General features: G+C 47.1%; 8 protein-coding genes across 8 annotated transcripts; 4 read left to right on the forward strand and 4 right to left on the reverse strand.

The window, feature by feature from the left end:
- Positions 1-589: 589 nt before the first annotated feature.
- Positions 590-2,455, reverse strand: F5Y00DRAFT_118274 (P-loop containing nucleoside triphosphate hydrolase protein). Its single transcript, XM_048004000.1, has 3 exons — positions 2,068-2,455; positions 1,899-2,011; positions 590-1,842 (listed from the first exon to the last, which is right to left on the reverse strand). Exons 1-3 carry the CDS (start codon positions 2,379-2,381, stop codon positions 875-877), a joined length of 1,395 nt encoding a protein of 464 aa, XP_047863331.1. The 5' UTR covers positions 2,382-2,455; the 3' UTR covers positions 590-874.
- Positions 2,456-3,403: 948 nt separating this feature from the next.
- F5Y00DRAFT_241374 (peptidase) lies at positions 3,404-5,281 on the forward strand. Its single transcript, XM_048008365.1, has 4 exons — positions 3,404-3,513; positions 3,570-4,726; positions 4,780-4,866; positions 4,926-5,281. The coding sequence occupies exons 1-4, from the start codon at positions 3,471-3,473 to the stop codon at positions 4,980-4,982; spliced, it is 1,344 nt and encodes a 447-aa protein (XP_047863332.1). The 5' UTR covers positions 3,404-3,470; the 3' UTR covers positions 4,983-5,281.
- A 678-nt stretch (positions 5,282-5,959) lies between these two features.
- On the forward strand, positions 5,960-7,434 carry F5Y00DRAFT_241375 (MSF1-domain-containing protein). The gene has a single exon (XM_048008366.1). The coding sequence runs from the start codon at positions 6,449-6,451 to the stop codon at positions 7,022-7,024; it is 576 nt and encodes a 191-aa protein (XP_047863333.1). The 5' UTR covers positions 5,960-6,448; the 3' UTR covers positions 7,025-7,434.
- A 40-nt stretch (positions 7,435-7,474) lies between these two features.
- F5Y00DRAFT_118290 (uncharacterized protein) lies at positions 7,475-8,229 on the reverse strand. The gene is made up of 2 exons (XM_048004001.1): positions 7,909-8,229; positions 7,475-7,796 (listed from the first exon to the last, which is right to left on the reverse strand). The coding sequence occupies exons 1-2, from the start codon at positions 8,107-8,109 to the stop codon at positions 7,548-7,550; spliced, it is 450 nt and encodes a 149-aa protein (XP_047863334.1). The 5' UTR covers positions 8,110-8,229; the 3' UTR covers positions 7,475-7,547.
- Positions 8,230-8,392: 163 nt separating this feature from the next.
- F5Y00DRAFT_118294 (P-loop containing nucleoside triphosphate hydrolase protein) lies at positions 8,393-9,556 on the forward strand. Its single transcript, XM_048004002.1, has 4 exons — positions 8,393-8,632; positions 8,695-8,724; positions 8,772-9,151; positions 9,278-9,556. The coding sequence occupies exons 1-4, from the start codon at positions 8,557-8,559 to the stop codon at positions 9,512-9,514; spliced, it is 723 nt and encodes a 240-aa protein (XP_047863335.1). The 5' UTR covers positions 8,393-8,556; the 3' UTR covers positions 9,515-9,556.
- A 222-nt stretch (positions 9,557-9,778) lies between these two features.
- Positions 9,779-11,278, forward strand: F5Y00DRAFT_241378 (RNA-binding domain-containing protein). The gene has a single exon (XM_048008367.1). It carries the CDS (start codon positions 9,877-9,879, stop codon positions 11,182-11,184), a length of 1,308 nt encoding a protein of 435 aa, XP_047863336.1. The 5' UTR covers positions 9,779-9,876; the 3' UTR covers positions 11,185-11,278.
- Positions 11,279-11,448: 170 nt separating this feature from the next.
- On the reverse strand, positions 11,449-14,486 carry F5Y00DRAFT_241379 (glutamine synthetase/guanido kinase). Its single transcript, XM_048008368.1, has 2 exons — positions 13,018-14,486; positions 11,449-12,965 (listed from the first exon to the last, which is right to left on the reverse strand). Exons 1-2 carry the CDS (start codon positions 14,143-14,145, stop codon positions 11,472-11,474), a joined length of 2,622 nt encoding a protein of 873 aa, XP_047863337.1. The 5' UTR covers positions 14,146-14,486; the 3' UTR covers positions 11,449-11,471.
- A 564-nt stretch (positions 14,487-15,050) lies between these two features.
- Positions 15,051-19,445, reverse strand: F5Y00DRAFT_271146 (ankyrin; the record flags this gene model as incomplete). Its single annotated transcript, XM_048012741.1, has 2 exons — positions 18,002-19,445; positions 15,051-17,934 (listed from the first exon to the last, which is right to left on the reverse strand). The coding sequence occupies exons 1-2, from the start codon at positions 19,231-19,233 to the stop codon at positions 15,051-15,053; spliced, it is 4,116 nt and encodes a 1,371-aa protein (XP_047863338.1). The 5' UTR covers positions 19,234-19,445.
- Positions 19,446-21,353: the final 1,908 nt, after the last annotated feature.

The following is a 21,353-nucleotide window of genomic DNA, read 5'->3' on the forward strand; positions in this document are numbered from 1 at the left end:
CTTGTGAAACTCCTAGTCAAAAAGCTAATCACAACGGAGTATTTGAAGCGGTTCGTCGCCCCATAGCTACGAGAATTGGCAGGGTTATAAAGTACGATATCCCAAAAGTATGTAGATCAGTTGACATATTGACATAGGCCACAGTACAGAACCGCAATTATAGTCGTGCTTATTGTTTAGACACGTAGCAACTATAAACTACGAATAAACTTATATTGAACAAAGTCATAACACTTACACCTTAGGAACCCTAAGGCGTTGCTAGGCAGCTGTTGTAGGGAGTGAGAAGGAACTTATAAGTCGTACATATTAAGAGCCCCTTTTATCATCCCTTATTCCCGATGCCTGGCCAAAGTGGTCGCGAGCTAATAGTTAGAGACGTGACGGGAGTAGAAATAACCCTCGGTCTTTTCCAACGGATTTAGATTCGAATCTACGGTGGGACGATAGCAAGGCTAACTTGTTCTGGTCAAAATTTCAACGGCTCGCCGCCAAGTCCCGGCTTTTTAGGCCCCTTCGGAACTATATGAAATGTCTAAGGTTACTTCTGTTGTGTATTATACGGACATGTAATAATGTTGCATATTTGGCTTCGTTCATTATATTCAGAATTATAATAGAATAGATGAAGTAACTTGCAAAAACAGTCTTAGCCAACAGTGAAACCCGATAGGTACGGAAATCTTCCAAGCAAGCATCAGCAATTTAGTATCCGGGTAGGCAGTGCTGTAAACATAGGTCCTCGCCCGAGTAGGTAATGTATCCGATGACCGAAACGAATGTGAATAATGGCCGTCTGCGTTATCCTTAATCGTCACCTTTCAGGTGTCTGCTAACCATTCGATTTATGAAAGTTTATTTCTGGGATTCAGCCCTATTGCTTCTGAAACCTCCTGAAAAATCCAGCGATGTGCCAGCCGATATTAAACCATTGGAGGACTTTCCCCCACCATGTCGTGGGTGGCTCTGGCTCTGTGTCTTTTGGGTCCTCTAAGGGCGGGGATCCTGAGATGGGATGTTTTGGGGTGGCAGGTTGGGTCGTCTTGTTTCCTTTCACTACTTGGGTCGCGGCGTTAGAATTGGGGATACTTGGAGTAGACTCAGCTGATGGTGGGGTTTGCACCTGCAACTGTCCAGTGGTAAGACTTGGAGTTGGGGGAGCGCCGAATTTGCCTGGGACGACGGCGCGGTCTCCTTCGATTCTGATTCTAGTCTTAACCGGGTCTACCCTTAACACTTTGGCTGCCTCTGTTTCTGCCATGGGAGTGCCGCTTTCGAGCTCCTGAACAACCTGAAGCTTTACCGGCTTCGCCTTCGCGTAGTGTTGTCGGATCAACTGTCTAAGCTCGTTACCCCTTTCGCGGGAATGACGCCTCCTGTTTAGGATATGTCCGTAGCTATCGACGGATCCCTTGCCTCCTGGAAAGCCGTGATGATATACTGTGCCTCCAGGGTAGCGGCCGGGTGGATCTAAGATTTGGTTTATCTCCTCGTGATGGAGAAGTTCTGGAACCCTCTCCCAAGCCTCTTCAAAATCATCCGGACTCCATGAATCCCACTTGTTGGTCATGATTATAATATTCTGGAAGAATTCTGGGCCACAAAAACATTGGACCCATTGGATGGTCTTAAGGTCCTCGGTCCTCAGTCGGTTTTCGATCTTGCCGTAGAGGAAAATAAGACCGGCAACTGTGACAAAAGGACCGAGAGCCTGTAAACAGCTCATGATATCTTCGTAACTAGCTGTATCATCCATATCTGAGGCACCAAAGCCGGCCGTATCCACGAAGATGTATTGTTCCCCGTCAATGACAGCCGGGCAGATTTCGTACTTTCGGGTACCTATAGGATGAAGTCAGCATTCATTGACTAAAAATGCGGGAGCTTCAAGCACAGACCTGATTTCCAAGTATACCCAATCTTCAAATCCAACCCAGTTAGCTCACGGAGGATGGTCGACTTTCCAGTTCCCGTTTGGCCGACCACAAAAATTAGCTTAGTTCCTTTTAGACTGCAACGAAATTAGGATGATAGCCTCTTAACATGGATTATATAGGGTAGACGTACTATTCCTTGACGAAATGAACGACGGGCTGCGATGCAACTCCCTTCGCAGCGGAGACTGTTTTCATCAAATTTTCGTAGGCCCATTTGGTCCATTTTTTTGATTTTTTACCGCCATTACTACCTAGTGTAGGGGTTGCCGACTCAGGAGAGTCATCCTCACTGTCGGGGGTATCAGAGTTATCATCCAAATCGTCTTCGCGGTAGGTATCCCTGGGTAGATCTTGTCTAGTCGTATGGGGGGTCGGGTCGTTCTCAAAGGCTGGAGCGAACTCATTCCGTCGAATTTGCTCTCCTGTGGTAGTTGTCATGGTCATATTATTATTGCATTCGATGGACGTCACGGATTAGGCTCTTCCTTCTTGATGAGGAGATAATGTTCAGGAGTGAGATACACTTCAATATTAATGATTTTAGGGAGAATGGAGAATATTCGAGACCTTATATGAATTTCAAGCGGAAATTCGATAAGTGACTAGATGTCTTAGGTGCAGGATCAAAGGAAATAATATGTATTTTAAGCGACTTAAATATTTGTACATCTTCGTTGGGTAACGATTCCATACCCAAATTACGTCTCATAGAACCCTCAATTCATGCATACTGGTAAGGCTTCCAAGATACGAACCTAGTTTACAATCAGTAGTTAATGTGCATTGATTGGGTTCAACTATTAGTGATTGTAGGCAGTGATGAGCGACTTGGCACCATTTAACGCCAGCCTTGCTTGTTGAGTAGCATGGAGCAGCACATAAGAGACCTATAGTATCCAAAGATCAGGAAGTGTATTTAAGGGGTTGTTAACGAGCCCTCATTTAATGGCTCTTAATCAAAGTTAATAAAACAGCTATTTGGTCGGGCGAATATTATATCCATACTACTCGTCAGATTTCCCCTAAGCCACTCGCTTAGTCGCTACACTTATGTATTAACGTGCTTTAACATTCTAAAACGGATAAATGATCTATCATTTTGGGATATTATTGTCATACACCTAAAGTACCAACTGTTTATTGCGCCTCGCATTCTTTAGGTTAGCACGCATTCTTTTATTTTAAAATCTATTTATTCTTTTTATTGATTTTCAAGCCTAAGGATCATCTATCATATTGTGAAAAAATAACTTGAACTATACGGTTAAACCTAAGTTATAGCTAAATGTAACTAGAGGTATGGCTCTTGATGTTTGCCGTGACCATCTTAAGCTTAAGATAGAATAAGCTCATAGCGAAATTGCGGGGCGGTCCAAGCATGTAACGGGAGTTTCGATGCCCCGCGCCCTCCGATGCAATAATGCTTAAGACCGAGAAAAAGTTGGTGGGGTTCAAAAGTTCCGAGCCTTAAGTCTTAATCCACCTTTCTTTAACTCAAACAACCGAAAAAGCCTTGCCTTAACTCATCGCAAAATGGCTGCTAAAGCACCATCGGATGAGCTCCAAAAGCTCAGTGGTTAGTATTAAGCTAATATAAAACTATAGCTGGAATAATCCTCTAATATTTAGTAGTGAGCGAAGGAGCCACCAACGGGAAGGCTGCCGCAGGAGCCAACGGAACCAAGGACGGCGATGCTGCAGAGCATTCCGGCGAAGATTCTGAAGATGACGCCGACGATCAAACCGCCGAACCTGCGCCCGGAGCTGCCAAGAAGAAGAAGAATAAAAAGAAGAAGCCAAAGAAGAAGAAGAAGGCTCCTACTGCCCAGACAGACCCTCCGAGTGTCTTGATGTCCCAATTGTTCCCGAACAACACCTATCCCAAGGGTGAAGAAGTCGAATATAAAGATGAGAATCGCTATCGCACTACTAGCGAAGAGAAACGGCACTTGGACAACTTGAACACCGACTTCCTAGTTGACTATCGCCATGCTGCCGAAACCCATCGTCAAGTTCGCCAGTGGGCTCAGAAGAACATCAAGCCTGGCCAAAGCTTGACCGAGATCGCTGAAGGGATTGAGAACAGCATCAGGCGCCTAGTTGGCCACGATGGGCTATCAGAAGGTGACGCTAAGGTTGCCGGAGTCGGCTTCCCGACGGGCTTAAACTTGGATCACATTACTGCCCACTACACCCCGAATGCTGGGAACAAGACTATTTTGCAGCAGAGTAATGTCATGAAAGTAGACATTGGCGTCCACGTCAATGGTAGGATCGTCGACAGCGCATTTACCATGGCGTTCGACCCAATGTATGACAACCTGTTGGCAGCCGTAAAGGATGCGACCAACACAGGTATTAAGGAGGCGGGCATTGACGTCCGTCTTGGCGAACTTGGTGGATACATCCAAGAGGCCATGGAGAGTTACGAATGCGAGATCAACGGCACTACATACCCGATCAAATCAATCCGCAACCTTACTGGCCATACTATCTTGCCGTATAGCATCCACGGGACCAAGAGCGTCCCCATTGTTAAAACGAATGACAACACGAAGATGGAAGAAGGCGATGTCTTCGCTATCGAGACCTTCGGCAGTACCGGAAACGGTTATGTCCACGATGAGGGAGAGGTCTCCCACTATGCTCTACGTAGCGACGCCCCCAAGGTTGATCTACGTTTGTCTTCAGCCAAATCCCTTCTGAACGTTATTAAGAAGAACTTTGGTACTATTCCGTTTGCACGAAGATATTTAGACAGACTCGGCCAGGAGAAATACTTGCTGGGGGTAAGCATCCTAATGATTTACGCATATTTGAAATTATGCTAACGTCGTATTAGCTGAACAATCTCGTCCAATCTGGTATTGTAGAGGACTACCCCCCTCTACTGGATAAGAAAGGGTCGTACACGGCCCAATTTGAGCACGTGAGTTTTTCTATTATGCGTATGACATAGATGTTTGCCATGCTGATTTGAGATTTTAGACTATTTTGCTCCGACCTACCGTAAAGGAGGTTATTAGTCGTGGCGACGATTACTAGATGGAATTATGAGGTGGGTGATGACGGGTTAGTAACCTGTATTATAAAGGCGACTTGTTCCTTGATAGGCTAGTCCTATTATCCCAATATTCCAATATGAATGAATTTCTTTAAGACTTGGGTTATTGTTCCTCGTTGAGGGATGTGACTTGTAAAGGAGCCACGTGATTCTTCACAGAATGAGCAATTGTGCGCACATCAGTTGCTAATATGAAGCTGTAAACAAAGGTTCGAGTGCCGTGTATCATATTCGCTATCGAGTCTCAACGCGGACACTGTTATATTTTCTTTATTTCTTTAATTGATGATAATATTGTAGTAAAACTAGCTTTGACAAGGCCGCAAGTTCATATTTGATCCATCTCTTATCATTAGAATATGATGGATATTCTTGGGGACGACTCTATCGATAAACTGATAACCCTAATAACTCTTAGGGTTTAGTCGACTGAACTACGCAATTAGTATATCACGGATCGATTAAGTAGATGATCATTAGGGGTATGGGTAAGGGTTGAAGTCATAAAAATCATCATAGAAGACTGATTGATGTAAGAGGCTAAGATCGGCTAAATTAAGTCACTGAGTCGTCAAGATTGTGAGAGGCTCATCGGTGACCGGTCTGTGTAGTGTATGTAGATCCCAGCCCCAGCAGATCGTCTCTGTCATATGCAAAAATTGACGAAACATAGCAAAGTCTGGATGCTTTGCTGGGACTCCGCACCCGCTCCAGGTTTTTGGGCACTTGGCCCAAGCTCGGAGTCCACTTCGGATCCATTCAGGGACCAGTCAACCAATTAAAATTTTGAAATTTGTTAAAAGCTTTGACGCCGTCTCCGAACTATTCTCTGACCTGGCGAGGCTAATCCTAATTAGGATGTTTTGGCGAGGAGAATTGTGTAAGGGGACATACCGAACATTGCCGGGAAGGCAAAAAAGGAATCCGCGATAAGGTTCCTTGTCGCCAATGCCGATCGGGCAGTCGGGACCTTTGGATTGAAATTTTCTCAAAAGCCTCTGCATTTCCTGTCATTTATTTCGCATCTCATCTCATCTTACTAAACAACTTAAAAATAAACTTAAAAACAAAATCCCTCGGCACGCTTAACATTCATTCAAAAAAATATTCTAAGGAGCTTGGCTGTTCTGCCATTATCACCATCATTTATCGTGTCACGAGCGATTTTTAAATTGTGTATCTGTTTCGTCACAGTACCTGATTAGCACGCGAGACATTTATTCCGGTTCTTTTTTGAAACTGCTGCGATTTTACATACGGAATTTGTTATCTCGGTCCGCACTCTCCGTCCGACCTTGCATACTAAGGTTCCTCTGCTACACCTCAACGGTTGAACGTCCGGACGGACTTTAAAAAACTACATCCGCAGCTTTGAGTCTATTCTTTGAGGAGGGCCGTTTTATCCCTTAACTATTAATCCGCCTCGTATTGGGATCGTCCGTCAGAGATGAAGGTCTTCTCCAACACCCACACTTTCAACTACTCCTGGGAAGAAGTATCTACCGCTAACTGGCGGAAATACTGCCCTTGGAACGACAAATCTACCCACGTCATAGCCGTCGATACACTCGCTCGAGAAGTCGACCCAGCCACCGGTATATTACGAACGGAGCGTCTTATCACCTGTAAGCAATCAGCACCAGAATGGCTGAAATCTATTATCGGCTGCACGGAGACGAGTCAGGTCTTCGAGACGTCCTATGTTGACCCCGCCGCAAAGACCGTCACTATGGTATCGCAGAACATCACTTGGGCAAATATGGTCAACGTTCAAGAGACGGTGGTTTATCGCCCTCTAGATGCCCATAGGACACAATTCGAGCAGGACGCCCGAATAACGGCCCTGTGCGGTGGTTGGCAAAGGATCAAGACCAGTATCGAAGACAGCCTAGTCACCCGATTCCGAGAAAACGCGACGAAAGGTAAAGAGGGTTTCGAGTGCGTCCTTGCTATGAGCCGACGCGTCTTTGCCGAGGAACGGGAAAAAGAAAGGCTACAAGTTGAAGGCAAGATGATGGCGTAGGTCCAGGAATTTGGCTACCTGCCATTCCATTTCATCGAATCACGACCACAACGTCCGTCATAAGCCATACGACGAGTGGGATAAACAACGACGTACCATATCCATAACAAGAGCATTTCCGGAGTACTGAAGAGAGAAAAAATTAGGGGTGATGAACTTGACTTGAATTTATTTTTTTGTTTTCGAAAAAGCACGGCGTTCCGGCATACCCAACAACCAACAAAACTGTGTTGCATAGAAAAGGGGTTATTTAGATCTGCTACGTTCTGGCATAGGCTTGTAGGCGATTTGCCTCGCCGCGACGACCGACCGAACAAACGGGAGCACAGATGTATCATGTTAGACTTAGATATATAGAATACTCTTCTTAGAGCAAGGGATAAAGATAATAATCACTCTTCTCCCATTGATTTTGATTGTCTAACCTGTCATCTTGACATGTGAACTGATGTAGTCTATATTTCGTAATAAAATTTTTATGTAGCGGGGTATCGAATCTTTTTAGTCCTCCCTTTATCTATAGTTACACTTCCTTCTCGTGACATTTCTTCTCATAATATCGCAATAGCTTCTTAGTATCCTCGTCAAGCCCGGATGGTCCCTCTTCGTCATCACCTTCACTCCCTTTCCCACCTAGAACAGCTCGCGCAAAATTTGCGCCCTCGGCATACCGCCGAAAGAAGTATAGCTCCTCAACTGCGTGTAGTAGGGCTTGAGCCTCGGGCTTGGGGACCCGGCCTGGTCCTAGGGGGAGTTGGATAGTCTTCCATATCTGAGGATGTGTTAACTTATTTATTTATTTTACTGTCGCATTTGAACTTATATATATATAATAGATGACGTGCACGTGCGGGTGTAAGTAAAAGTCATAATAAGATACGTACTTCTCCATTTTCGACTTTAACCCGATACTCCCTCCGCACTGCCTGGAACTCCTCCTCCGACTGGGCTGTCCGGTCTACGGGTGTGCTTGCTTCCCCTTTCTTCGGCCGAGTCCCTTCAGCGGGTTCTGAGTTGTTGCTGCTTCCGTCCTCGGAGTCGGAGAGCTGGATACCGAAGAGGCCGGAATCGAGATCCGGATCCATTGGACCGCTTAGATTTCAATGTTACGATTGATTAATTATAAGATGAACGGGGACGAGAAACCCGATTTTGGTACCGCGGCTCGTTTACCTTTGACCGGGGGAAATTGCTTTAGTGTAACGAGATATTAGACCAAGTTTGCTTCGGCTTTGACATCAGCGCGCGTCTATGTACTTCTTCCGTTAGTGGGGCATAAAGCTTCCGCTCCCCGGGGTGAGGGGATGGGCCAATGGGGTTATAAGGATTGACCTGGACTAGGAACTTGACATCTCCAAATGCGAGATTTGGTACTTTGTTGACACAGCATATCTCTACATATCACAAAGATCTAGGATACTTGTTTAAGTCGATTTGTTCGAATTCAACTCAAGCGTTATTTTCTTTCTTCTGCTAGTTCTAGGTACCTTAAAGGTAGTTATTATATTTAGTTACAGCCTAGTTATAGAGAGATGGAGGACCAGGTAGCTCGCCTTGTGGACAAAGCGTGGGAGAAATTCCAGCAGCTCCCCGCGGACCGTCGACTCTGTAAGTCTTCTGGGATATTCTCAGTATAATTCTCACGTCTCTCTAACATATTCATTTTTCAGTAATCGCTATAGCCGGTATCCCAGGCTCAGGTAAGTCTCCCCTCTTATACTAGATAGTATACACTAACCAACCCCAGGCAAAACAACCCTCTCCCAAATCGTCACCGCAGCCCTTAATGCTCGGCACGCAAGCCTGCACCCAGAAGTCCCCGATGCTGTGCCGCCCGCTGTCTTCGTGCCCATGGACGGGTACCACTTAACGCGGGCGCAACTATCCGCTATGCCGGACCCGGCTCTTGCTCACGCCCGTCGCGGCGCCGAGTTCACGTTTGACGGGCCCGGATTCCTGACGCTGGTCAAGGCGCTGCGTACTGTGCCGCCTCCGCCTCTGCAGCCGCTGTATGCGCCGAGTTTTGACCATGCGATTAAGGATCCGAAAGCGGATGATATTGCGATATTGCCGGCGCATAGGATTGTGGTCTTCGAGGGGAATTATGTTTGCTTGGACAAGGAGCCTGTATGTGTCTTACCTCGGGAAATTGCTTGTTGTTTTGCTCTTACCGGCTTGTCTCGGAGTGAAGGAGTTACTTCCAGCGCCCCCTTTCCCGGCAATATGATTGCTGACCTATATATACTGCTCTAGTGGCGCTCGGCTGCACAGCTCATGGACGAGAGGTGGTTTGTGGATGTAGATTTCGAAATGGCGAGGAGGCGGCTGGTGAGGAGGCATGTCGAGGCAGGAATTGCGAAGGACGAGGAGGAAGCTGGGAAACGTGCTGATGAGAATGATCTCGTGAATGGAGCGCAGATCGTAAAGGAGAGGGTTGATGTGCATGAGATTATAAAGAGCAAGGAGGATGGGAATTGGGTTCATAAATGAGCAGTACTTTGGACGATATATAATATTATATATGAGTTGGATATAAATATAAAACTCGCACATATTTGATGAAAGCAGCTTGCAAAGTGCTGCCTCTCGATAGAATTGATAGAATGAAGCGTGGTTCAGGGGTATATTGGTTATTTACATATAGTACCCCTATCCAACTAAATGACATATGTAACTAATCAGAGATATCTCTTATCTTATCAGATCCATAAAAATTTCGTGAAAGCTGCATCCTAACCTACACCTTTTCAACATCGAATCAAGGCGGGCACATGTGTGCCTTTCCTTTCCAACAATAATACGGAAAATAAAAATAAACTCAATTCGGAAGTCTCAGAACTCTCAGAACCATAATGGCCACCACAGTCATAGCCGAGGCTGAGCAACATGCCGCGCCAGAGACCAAAGATTCCAGAAAGCGCAAGTCGCAAGTCGACGAGATTGAGGTAGACTTGTCGCTACCGGAGCCGCCGTCAAAAAAAGCGAAGCGACTTCTCAAGAAAGGCAAACCGCTCCCCGAAAAGCCCAAGAGCGACGACGAAGCCGAGTCGGAAGATGGGTTACCTATACCAAAGGGTGCATCCAAAGGCGGGAAGGGGGATAAGAAATCCGAGCGCTCTGAACACGGCATATGGATAGGAAACTTGCCCTTTACCTTGACGAGAGTGGAATTGTTCAAATGGCTGGTGGAAAGTTCGGGCGGTATGATAAAAGAGGAGAACATCACGAGAGTCAACATGCCGACGAGTAAATATAACGGGGATAGGAGATACGGAAACAACGAGGATACGCCAAAGACTCAAAACAAGGGCTTCGCATACGTGGACTTCAACGTGGAATCTGCATCCGTCGCCGCTATGGCTCTAACAGAGACCGAACTAAGCGGTCGAAAAGTCTTGATTAAAAACTCCAACTCGTACGAGGGACGACCAAAGAAGGAAGCTGAGAATGGAACTGCTGCTACCACCGGCGCTACTACAACAAATGGCAGCCAGACAGCAGCAGAGAAAACCCCTACCAGCCGTAAAATCTACGTCGGAAACCTCTCCTTCCAAACAACCGAAGATGATCTACGCGCACACTTCGACAAGTGCGGCGACATCGAATGGGTCAAGGTCGCAACATTCGAGGACAGCGGGAAGTGTAAGGGGTTCGGATGGGTCAAGTTCAAGGAGCCAGAAGCAGCGGGGTGGGCGGTAAAGGGATTCATCAAGATCAAAGAAGAAATCGAAACGGAGGAAGATTTCCGGGATGCGGATGAAAAAGCTGACGGGGACGGAGATGCGCAGCAGGAGGAGAAGAAGTTCAAGATGCGCAAGTGGTGGGTCAATCGTCTTCGAGGGCGCGAGCTGAAGATCGAGTTGGCGGAGGATGATCAGGCGAGGTATAAGAAGAGGTTTGGTAAGGATCGGGATCCTCAGGGGGCGGGGAAGAGGGAAGGCGGAAGAGAGAGGCCGCAAGGTGAGAAGAGGGAGAGGGAACATAGACCGGCGCGGAGGACAGATGGAGATGCGAGTGCGGATGGGAAGAAGAAGGATGGGACTGCGTTTGGGGAGAAGAGCGAGAAGCCTGCGAAGCCTAAGTATGGAGATGCGGGCGTGGCGACGTATCTTACCGGTGCTGTTGTTAAGCCCCAGGGTAAGAAGATTACGTTTGATTAGATTGTCCGGAATTGATGGATATATATTCCGTCTTATGTGCGGATCCGTAAAGTGTGGTTTAAGTCTTCTATGTGATAGGTAGTAATACTCGGACCATGTCATGGCGTTGCTGCATATAAGTCGTGAAACGAGGAATTGTCTCCCTTTACCTGTGTTCCGTCTGGTCAACATGACCTTCTACGGTCAAGATATCCGAAGCCATGTGTTGGGTATATGATCTATACGTAGACTGATACTCTAATGCTCTACTCTATTAGATCCTATTATTATTACTATTACTTTTACTCTCAATATCTCTCCATGATCCACTCGCGCCGATCCTCAGGCGTCATAGGCTCTAGCATCGCCAGCTCAGCCTCCTTAACATGAATATACCGCTGCACAAACTCGGGATCAAGGCCGAGACTATCGTCCGAATGGAGCGCCTGCAGAGCCTCCCGCAAGTCCGCCGGGAACATCTTCTCGATACCCAAATCGGCCCTCTCTTCCGTAGTAAAGCGGGCGGGATCCCCTGCGCAGTCTTTCCAGGTCAGCGATGCCTTTCTCCGGACACCGTCCGTGCCGGCGGTTAAAAGCGCCGCGGCGGCGAAGTACGGGTTTGCTAAGCCGTCGAGGACTTTAAGTTCCCAGTGGCTGCCCTCGATCTTACGCAGTGGCAACTCTTTGTTTTGCGTGCCCCAGGCGATCCATCGTCCGCCGGCCCAGGCACTGTCCACCATGCGCTCGTAACTTGTTATGTTGCCGTTCGTGAAGGCGATGATAGCACGGAAATGTTCAAGGATGCCGGCATAGAACGACTCGTAGACCTCCGGCCGGTCGCCTCCGGGAGAAGAGATAGACATGTGCATGTGCGAGGCTGACCCGCATTTTGTAGGGAACGGCTTAGGGTGGAGCGTTACTCGGAACCCGTGGCGCGCCGAGACGGATTCGAGGATCTGGCGCGCATGGAGCACGCTATCGCAGGCTTCTAGCGGTGGCAACGGCGACAACACAAGCTCGAATTGGCCTGGTGCGCTCTCGGCATGGAACTGGTCAATCTCGATGCCTGCTGCGTCCAGACTATCCAGGATCTCGTCAATAGCTGTGGCAAAGCTTCCCTCGCGGCCCCAATCAGCGAATGCCCTCGCTACCGACCAGCTGTGACCGTCACTACGTAGTGTTCGAAATTGGCCTAAGCGGGAGCCAGCCGGACCGCGTTCCATGACGAGGAACTCGACCTCGAAACCGAGGAGGAAGTTTAATCCTTCGTCTGCTGCTTTCTTGACCACGTTACGCAGGATCGTTCTCGGGCATAATATCGCCTCCGAGCCGTCCAGCTCTGTGAAGTATGCATAACAGCTGACATGGCCGTCGACGGGGCCAGATTTCAGACTCGACCAATCTGGATGGGCTGTGTACATACCGGTTGCCGATGCTTGGGGAATCAACACGTCGATCTGCGTCATCCCGAAACTAGCTTTGGCAAGAGATAGTGTCAGGGGTTTACCGCTCGACAGCGTCTTGAACACCTGCTTGATTGGGATAAGCCGGCACTTGTTGCTGGAAGTGTAGTCGTGCCAGTAGACGCGTAGATACTTGGCATTCATGCTCTGAAGTTGCTGGATAATTGTCTGGTTACTCCAGTTGGTAGCCGAGACGGTTGATAATTGTGCGAGACTGGGGAGAGTAGATTCCGTCTCAAGTTTGTAAAGCTTCTTGGAATTGGAAAACAGGATATCTTGAACGAGCTGTACGGCTTGCTTTTCATCAAGTTGCCGAGTCTGAACCAAGTCTCCTAATACCTAGATCTTATTAGCAAGATAGTAAGTAGGGTTAATCCGCAAAAATACTTACCGTCTTTAGAACAGAGCGGAGCTGAGTCGTCGCGGTCAAGTACATCTCTGGGAACCCGTGTCCGTCCGTGCTGCAGAGGATCTTAGACCACGGGCATACTTCCAGCATTTCTCTCAGGACGCTTTCCTGGCCCTTACGGCTGATGCAGGGGAATACCTCACCGATATCAGCATAGACATGCGGATACATGGCTGCCAGGTACGCCGTCTCTCTTGTCCAAGGATAGCCTGCGTGGAGCAGTACGATCTGGAGCGCGGGATACTCTTCGATGAAAGCTTGTAGATGAGACGGCGACGACTTGGTTAATTTAATGTCGTTGTCGCCGAGACCGGTGTGAAATTGGATTGGTTTCCCGTGTTCTTGAGCGACGTCAGCGGCAGCATGGACGATCAGGCTGTTTAGGGACGAGTGCGCTATTCTCTTCCGCAACGAGAATCCAGAAACGGGCGTCCCAGGCGTCACTCCCGCGCTTAATATGTCCATCAGAGCGTCTTCCGCATCTTCCATGTCTATGTCGCTCTTTGAAGAAGAAAAGTCTAGCCCAGTTCGATAACAGACGATGGACTTGAAAGCGACAACATCGGGATCCGCAGCAAGTAGCGAAAGCTCCGTGGCCACCAGAGTTTCGAATTGTGATATACAGCAGCTCGTAGCAGGATGGTTCTCATGGTGCGCAATGAAGCTCTTAGCTATGACATCCGCTGCTACCGTCTCAATCCTAACGATGCGCTTGCATTTACTCCTGGTAAATTGGCTATGCCACGAATAAGTCTCAGCTTGGCCCTGTACATCTAGTCCGTCATCGATTAAGATAGTCTCGATGCCGTCAAGGCAGCGCTTAATCCAAGCGTCGCGCGATTCGAGTCGTTTCCGCTCGACGGCAGCTTCGACAGCTTCCCATGTCTGCTCGCAGCCAAGAACGCCGGATAGGTGTTTCACGGCCCGAATATGAGCAAGGCTTTTCTTAGAGTCGCGGAGAGCGGCCCCGCTGGCTTCGGTAGCAATAGACAATAAATAGTGCTTACTCACGTTCTCGGCGGTGAGTAGCGGATGAGCGTGATTATCAATGAGGGGCGTGGTGTCGATAGCGGCATTGAGCAGCTTCAAATGATTGTAGGCTAAGGCCATCTTGGCGGTTTTACTTGATGACCTATCCTCTTATTGTTGGAATGGTAATAATGAATAAGGTTGTAAGAAATATGAGGAGAAACTGAACAAAATAATGTAGGGTTAAATATCCCGAAATCGATCGACATTGCAGATGAGATTGCGGTGAGTACACGACATTTTGCTTATGCCAGGTACCGTAAAAAAAGAAAAAAGGTATAAGGCGTGCCACTTCAGACAGATTACGTACCACCTAGTATACGAAGTAAGCAGTACAAGTTTAACATTAGGTAGATTATTGGTTTAAGATGAGTTATTTATTAAAAAGATAAGACGCTCTGAAAAATAACTGTTACCTAACCTGAAGAAAAGGGTGTCAAGTATAAAAAGTTAGAATAACTATATTTAAAAAGGCTATTGATTGGCTTATTATATCTTGCTTCTCCCTCGTTTCTTATTATTATACAGTCATCAGCACTATAGGTATACCGAACCCAGCTATGTTGACATTGCCATTTACACGTACCTAACCCAGGCTTCGTACACCAGGCTTCGTACAACTCCGGTCCCTTAACGATATTTGGGATGCTCCCTCCCGCTGCGTGATATTGCCCACCGTAAATTGGAAATCATTATTATGCTTACCAGGCAATCAGTATACTATATATTACATCTTGATTCGTCCCATCCCCAATCCTCCCGAGCGTTGCGCCTAGACCCGTGGATACCGGGGTGTTTTAACTCACAATATCCCATATGTCCTCACCATACACGGCTTTAAGACGTTAGCCTATAGTAGCACACAATGTACAACAGTCCCTCTTTGCTTCCGTATGCATCTAACCCCTTTAAATCCGCGGGGCTGCTCAAGTCTATGGCACGACGCCGCACTAAAGGTCCTTAATTTACTAGGCGAGCTCGTTCTCCTATTCTAACCACCCTTTCCCGCTACTCCTTAGACACGTAGTGTACACATCGATCCTCACACGGCGCACCCAATTCTCCCAGCCCGGATACCGAGCGTGCGGTAAGACGAGAATCCGATCCCCCGATGCTAAAGCCTTGATCCAAGAGCCGCGCTCGGCATCCGCCCCCGTGAGATCTCCGAGATTCCAGGATAGCGTATGGGTATGCCACTGTATATTTGCGCCGCGGTTGTGCGCGAGGTAGATCTCCCTATTCGTGGTGCCTTGATCCTGTGGGCTGGCTAGGTCCTGCGAAAAGGTATTCCCGCGCCGGTGGACGTCGGCCGTGAACCAGGTCCAGCTCTCGCCTCTACTTGGGTCGGAACAGTAGCCTTGATCGTGGCTTGTGATCTCGAATACGATGCGCCGGACGGGTCGGGACGACAGGCTGTTGATGGCTTTGCTGGTGATGTAGGGTGTTAAGGGGTCGCCCCATCTCCTTACCTCGCCGCCCCTTTCGATACTAACTCGGATGCTAGTAGACTTGACCCAATACTCTGCTAGATCAAGGATGCGGGATATGAGGTAAGCTGATACGTGGGTGTATTTGGATGTCCCTATTTGTCGCCTAAGCTTCCTTTGTAGACATAACGCTGCCGTTATAATGTCTTCCTCTTCTCTCGGCCATTTCTCGGGGTCTGCCGCCAAGTCCGAGGAGCCAGTAGGCTCGTGAATCAGAGCATTCCCCCAAGGTTGTTGCCGTATCCAGGCGATGTCTTTGTCCTCGAGGCCGCTAATCTCCGTTATTGGGCGTTGGGCCATGATACGTACGGCTTCTGCGAAGCGTTTCTTGATAGCAATGTCGAGCGGGGTGAAGCCGTTGAGGTCTTTGACGTTGATACTCGCGTTGGCCTTCAGGAGACTTGAACATACGTCAATTAAGTTTCCATGCACGGCTAGGTGTAATGCAGTCTGCCCTTGGTCATTTTGACAATCAATATTGAATCCTTTCTGTCTCGACAGAGCTATCACTGCGTCGATATTGCCGCTTGCTGCTGCGTAGTGAACAGGCCGATTACCCCCAGATCCCGGAGAGCCGTAGAGATACAGATGTTTGAGCTTTTGCAACAGGAATTCTGTATTTTCAGGTCTGCTCCCACCAGCAGCATAGTGCAATACGCTATCAACGCCAGGGTTTTGTAGAAGGTTATCGTCCATTCTGCTTAGCAGAAGGTCGATTATAGGGGAATTAGAAACCCGAGCAGCAAGGTTCAGTCCTGATACTAGCTGGGATGGATAAAAATCGGGGAATTCGTGCTCATTGTGCTTCTTGAGGATAGCATCGACAGCTTGGATATTATTCCGGCGAATAGCTGCCTCGAACGGCGTGTCGCCTTTTCGATCACGCCATTTAAGGAGGAGGCCGGCATATGGACTGTCCAAAAGCGTCTCGAGTATTCGAAGGATACCTGAGTTCGCACCTCCATCAGAACTTTTAAATGCCAGAGAAGAATCAGCTACAGCCCAATGCAGCGCTGTTCTCCTATGGAAATCGCTAGTGAGGATTGCTTCATTCCTTCTACCGATTACTTGGATCCTGCTATGATGCTTCATGATACACTCAAACACGGTGAAGTCCGCCGTACGCACTGCTTCTATGAGTGCCGTGCTGAAGTAAACATCTCGTGAGAGTAGCAGTTGGCCAAGCGGATCCTTCTGCATTATTGCCTCTATCAGTATCGTTTTATCAGACCCCTTCACAGCATGGGCCCACCATATGGCTTCCTCTAGTAGCGTCGTGCACCATTCTTGTGCGGACTTCTTATAGATATCGATCCCATGATCTAAAAGGGCCTGAAGAGTGCCGAGAGATGCATAAGCGACAGAAACCATTGCTGTTGGCCAACCCACGCCGTGTCCAGCAGATGCGTTCGCATCTAATTCGATGTCCGGGCTTTCCAAAAGCACCTTGATCGATTCAACTGAATTGTTAAGGCATGCCCAATGGAGAGAGTTACCGAAACGCGTTCTCTCATAATCCGCTGCTCCGGACGTATTCTTTAACAGCCATTCTATCGTTACACCAAACGGGCGATTGTCGGATTCTTTCTTAATCACGTTGAAGAATGCGGCTAAATCCATCGTCGTACCCCTAACAGGCATCTCATCCCCAAGATTAGGGTCGTTAAAAATGACAGAGATCCTACCGCCTATATTCTTAAGTATCGACGTAGTTGCGCGTTGAACATGTTCTGGACGTTTAAGAAAGCTCAGTAACAACTCCGTGGTATCTTCTAGGTAATCAGACTTTTCCGGATCCGGGAGATTTGACTCCTGGACGTAGTGATATCCAAAATGTATAGCCGCGTATGCGAAGAATGGTGCCTCGTCCTGCGGGGACCAGATCTGGGCCAACGGGCCGTTAGCTGACAGGGTTATGTCGTCGAGCCCAAGGAAAGAGATACAGGTTAAAGCTATTTCTCCGTGGCTATGGGCGAAATTTCGTGCATCCTTTAGCGAGTTGAAGTACTCCTGCGTGGTGTAATGAACGAATCTCACGGTCTTACTCTCGCCCTCCACAACTACAAGCCCAGCACAGTAGTTGGTGATATCGCTCTCTTCTCCAATTGCATCTTCATCGAGTTCGGTATCTTCCGGGCTGATAGATAAGGCGCATAGAATCTCTGCAAGTCTAAGCGGACGTCTTGCGAAACAAACCCATCTAATAACTTGCAGAGCAAATTTCTCTATGTTCAGGCCCTGGTCTCGAATTCGTTCCATGGCTTGGTCGTAGGTATCTTTGATTACGTTTTCACCTTCTGGGATACGACTCAGCTCCCTTTTCAGGTCTTTGAGAGTGATCGCTCTACTCAATGAGTCCAAGTGCATTCTGCATAGGAGGAACCTACACGGCGTAGTCAGTATCCGATCATCGAGTGGAATATGACAGACAGTATTCAGTTACAACCTACATTCCATTTGCCCTCTCGATAACTAGGCGTCGAATATTCTCCTCCAGCTCCGGTTTCCGTTGTATATAACCGGACATTTTCTTCGATTCTCGTATCCGTGCGTTTATATAAGTACTCATGTCTTCGTTGGTAGGTATAAAGCGAAAAGCCTGTACATCAGTAAATCCTGCATTGTCAAAGTGTGTAGTCCGGGATGTAACTAATATGTTAACCAAAGGCTGTAGACTGCGCAGGCTATCAATGAAGGCATTTCTTTCATTCTCATCTGCGCATTCGTCAAGGGCGTCAACAACTATGTATGTCTTCCCTGGCGTACCATTTGTCAATTCGTCTCTGACCATGTTGGTTATCTGAGTCCTAGTTGGCTTAAAGTCGAAGCGGGATAATATTTCTCCAAATAGTTGCTCGACCTCTGTAGCGGAAGGGCCTCGCTGTCGGAAAAGCTGTGCCCAAAGGTTACCAAGCATCATCGACGCTTTCTGATCTTGGCGTTGGCGATAGTCGCAGTAGAGAAATGCAAGACGGTCATCTCCTCTCTCGCGCACTTTTTCTCTGAGATATTCGATAGCTATTGAGGCCATGACTGTCTTTCCGGCTCCCGGTGCCCCTGAACACCACATGGTCCCCCCGAAAGATTGCATCCAGTCTTGGAACTCCACCGACTCGAGGAACCATTGTCCGGTCCCGTCCTGCCTCTGTTGAACGACGTTGCCATGTTTCTCGGAGAAACTAATAGGGGCATAGTGCTCTACGATGCGATCAATTTTACCATTCATCATCTCTTCTTCCGCGTGGTTATTAAGTGCTTTGACACCATCGTCAATGGCCTTAGTTGTCTGCTTGATGTCCAGTGTAAGCCAGGAGTTAAGAAAGCCATTCATACGGGATGCCTTCTCGACAGTCTTCTGTATATCCTTCTCCATATGAGCGAATCGTATTTTTTGCATGAAACCTTTGGAGCTCGTTTTTTCAAACTGACGTGATAGGTCGATCATACATTCTTGTAGCTCTCGAATAAGGTCATCGGGTCCTAAAGGGCGGCTACGAGCTGCGGAAGCGTCCCCGTCGACCTGCCGCTTCACCTCATAAAGCAGCTGCAACATCATACTTGACGTGCGTCCAAGCTCGTCGATCATTTTTGAGGCGCCAATTACTGTGACGCAATAGTGGAAGACTTTGGCTGTGATCTCTATTAACTGCGCGATGGACGCGACTGAACCCACGACCTCCATGGTCAGATGCTCCGGCTTGTTGCCGCAGATTGTCGCTATAAGGTCTTGAACTATTTACAATGCAATAACGCTTGGCGTAGTCTGGCGAAGTAGATAATCAAATTCGCATAATAGATGAACGCCATACAGCTACTGAAATTCAAACATACCACATTGGAAGATAGTAATATAGGGTTATATCTAGTTCTATGACAAGAACCAGGCGATATAACAGGGAACGTCGGATACTAGGAAACATGAGGGTAATCTCAATAGACGTGGGCTAGTTAATACTTTTATACTAAGGGGGCGAGGCTTATACGACAGTTGGGGGCCTATGCAACCCTACCGAAACATGTCGAGCTGGATCCTAATGCGCAAGCAAGTAGTGCGATCACATACATACTGCAGGCATCAAGCTGAAATCCGTATATTTTCCAGCCAGTAGAATTGACGCTCCCGCGCCAAGGACTGCGTTGAACGAAAATCGAATCCTTCGGGCTTGATAGACATAACTGCTTACATGACATGGAGTTACACATATTAGCTTACCTATACCTACACCTTTAAAGTCTTGAAACAATCAAAATCAATGATTTTACTGAGTATTTTTAAGAGTCGCGGCGCGAATAGGCGTGATTTGAAATTGAGATACCAAAATGTGAAACTATTATTCCGTAGATGGTCTATTAGATGGTTGCACATATTGTTTGATCGGAATTCCAGTAATTCGGTTCTGGGCTGACTATCATGAACTCTTTAGCCCCCAAGTCACATTACAGTCATCCTTTTATGCCGTAGCTTAGCGTATGTCTACTGTGATGTCATTCCCTAGGTATATGTGTTTAAATATAAAATATTTGAGGTGTATAAAAATAACCATTAGCTTATTCGATTCCTGCAGTGGCTATCTTCTCTCCGCATCGCATTATATAAAGACTTAGCCCAAAGTCTTCGCATATAGAATAATGTGTGAATGAAATAGCTGCACTGTATTATTTGAGGTTTATAAAGCTGGGGTTACTAATAAGTCTAGAGGGCGGAGCACTATTGGCTCTTAGAGTAGTCTGCGATAAGAAGATGCGCCATAAAATACAGTGCTAAAGATCTAGGTTAAATAGGTATGTGTAAGAGTTTCGACCGGACCTTCATATTTCTGATAATGCAACTGTATAAAGGTGAACATAGAGATTTATAATATTCCTATAATGATGAATCTGAAAAATATAATATCGTGTGTGTAAAATGTTTACTCATTGAAATTCTCTTGAGAATCTCAAGTGACTCTTCCATTTATTAAAGTTGTAGATTCACTTACGCTAGCATCACATATGTAGAGACCAGCAAAACCTCCACGAGGCTAACCTACTTCACTCATAAACATTCCAAGCAGCTGACTAAAAATAGACTCTCGCTATGTGGCGCGCACGTGGGTTACGCGCTTGCATTCTAAGCTTCTACATACCAGCCACCGAGTGAGCTGTGCCTCTGAGTTACTGAAACGGCCGTTGTGGAAGCTTCGAGCATATTGAAACTCGGAAAGGGACGGGTAGGTACCACCTGGGGGGACCAGAGTAAAAGCTTTCCATAACTAGTGAAAATTCTATTGTATGTAGTCGCGCTTAAAAGTCATTATCGGGAACCAAGTTCTTTATCCTAAAGCTGTTGAGTTCAAACCTTATTGTCTCACACATATGCCGGTTTACCGATCATATTCGTACACATCGGCCTCTCATAAATAAAGGATCATCATGCCGATCTATACCGTATTTATCACAGTATGATAACATTACTGTTAGGTGAGCCATATTATAATAAGGGGCTGGATGGGCATCCTCGATGGTCACCTCCAGAATGATTTCTTTTCAGTTCTATCGAATTTATGGCCGTAAATGTTTCCGGACCCGCTGAACATAGCAAAAAGACAGTTTACTAATATTGTATCTTGAATATGGAGACAATAACTTCGCGTGGGGTGTTTGGATTCTAGATTGATTAGGTTGCGTTTTGCCAAGACGGCTACCGATCGATGAAAGGATTTTGAGTGAAAAAGCTTGTATTTCTTGGAACCAGGGGAACCAGGGGCACCAGACCAAATAGTAGCGGCAGACGCTGGGGGAATTAGCAAGGGTGATCATGCG

Source organism: Daldinia vernicosa (genome assembly GCF_022497035.1).
Source record: "Daldinia vernicosa strain CBS 139.73 unplaced genomic scaffold F5Y00scaffold_34, whole genome shotgun sequence".
NCBI lineage: Eukaryota > Fungi > Ascomycota > Sordariomycetes > Xylariales > Hypoxylaceae > Daldinia > Daldinia vernicosa.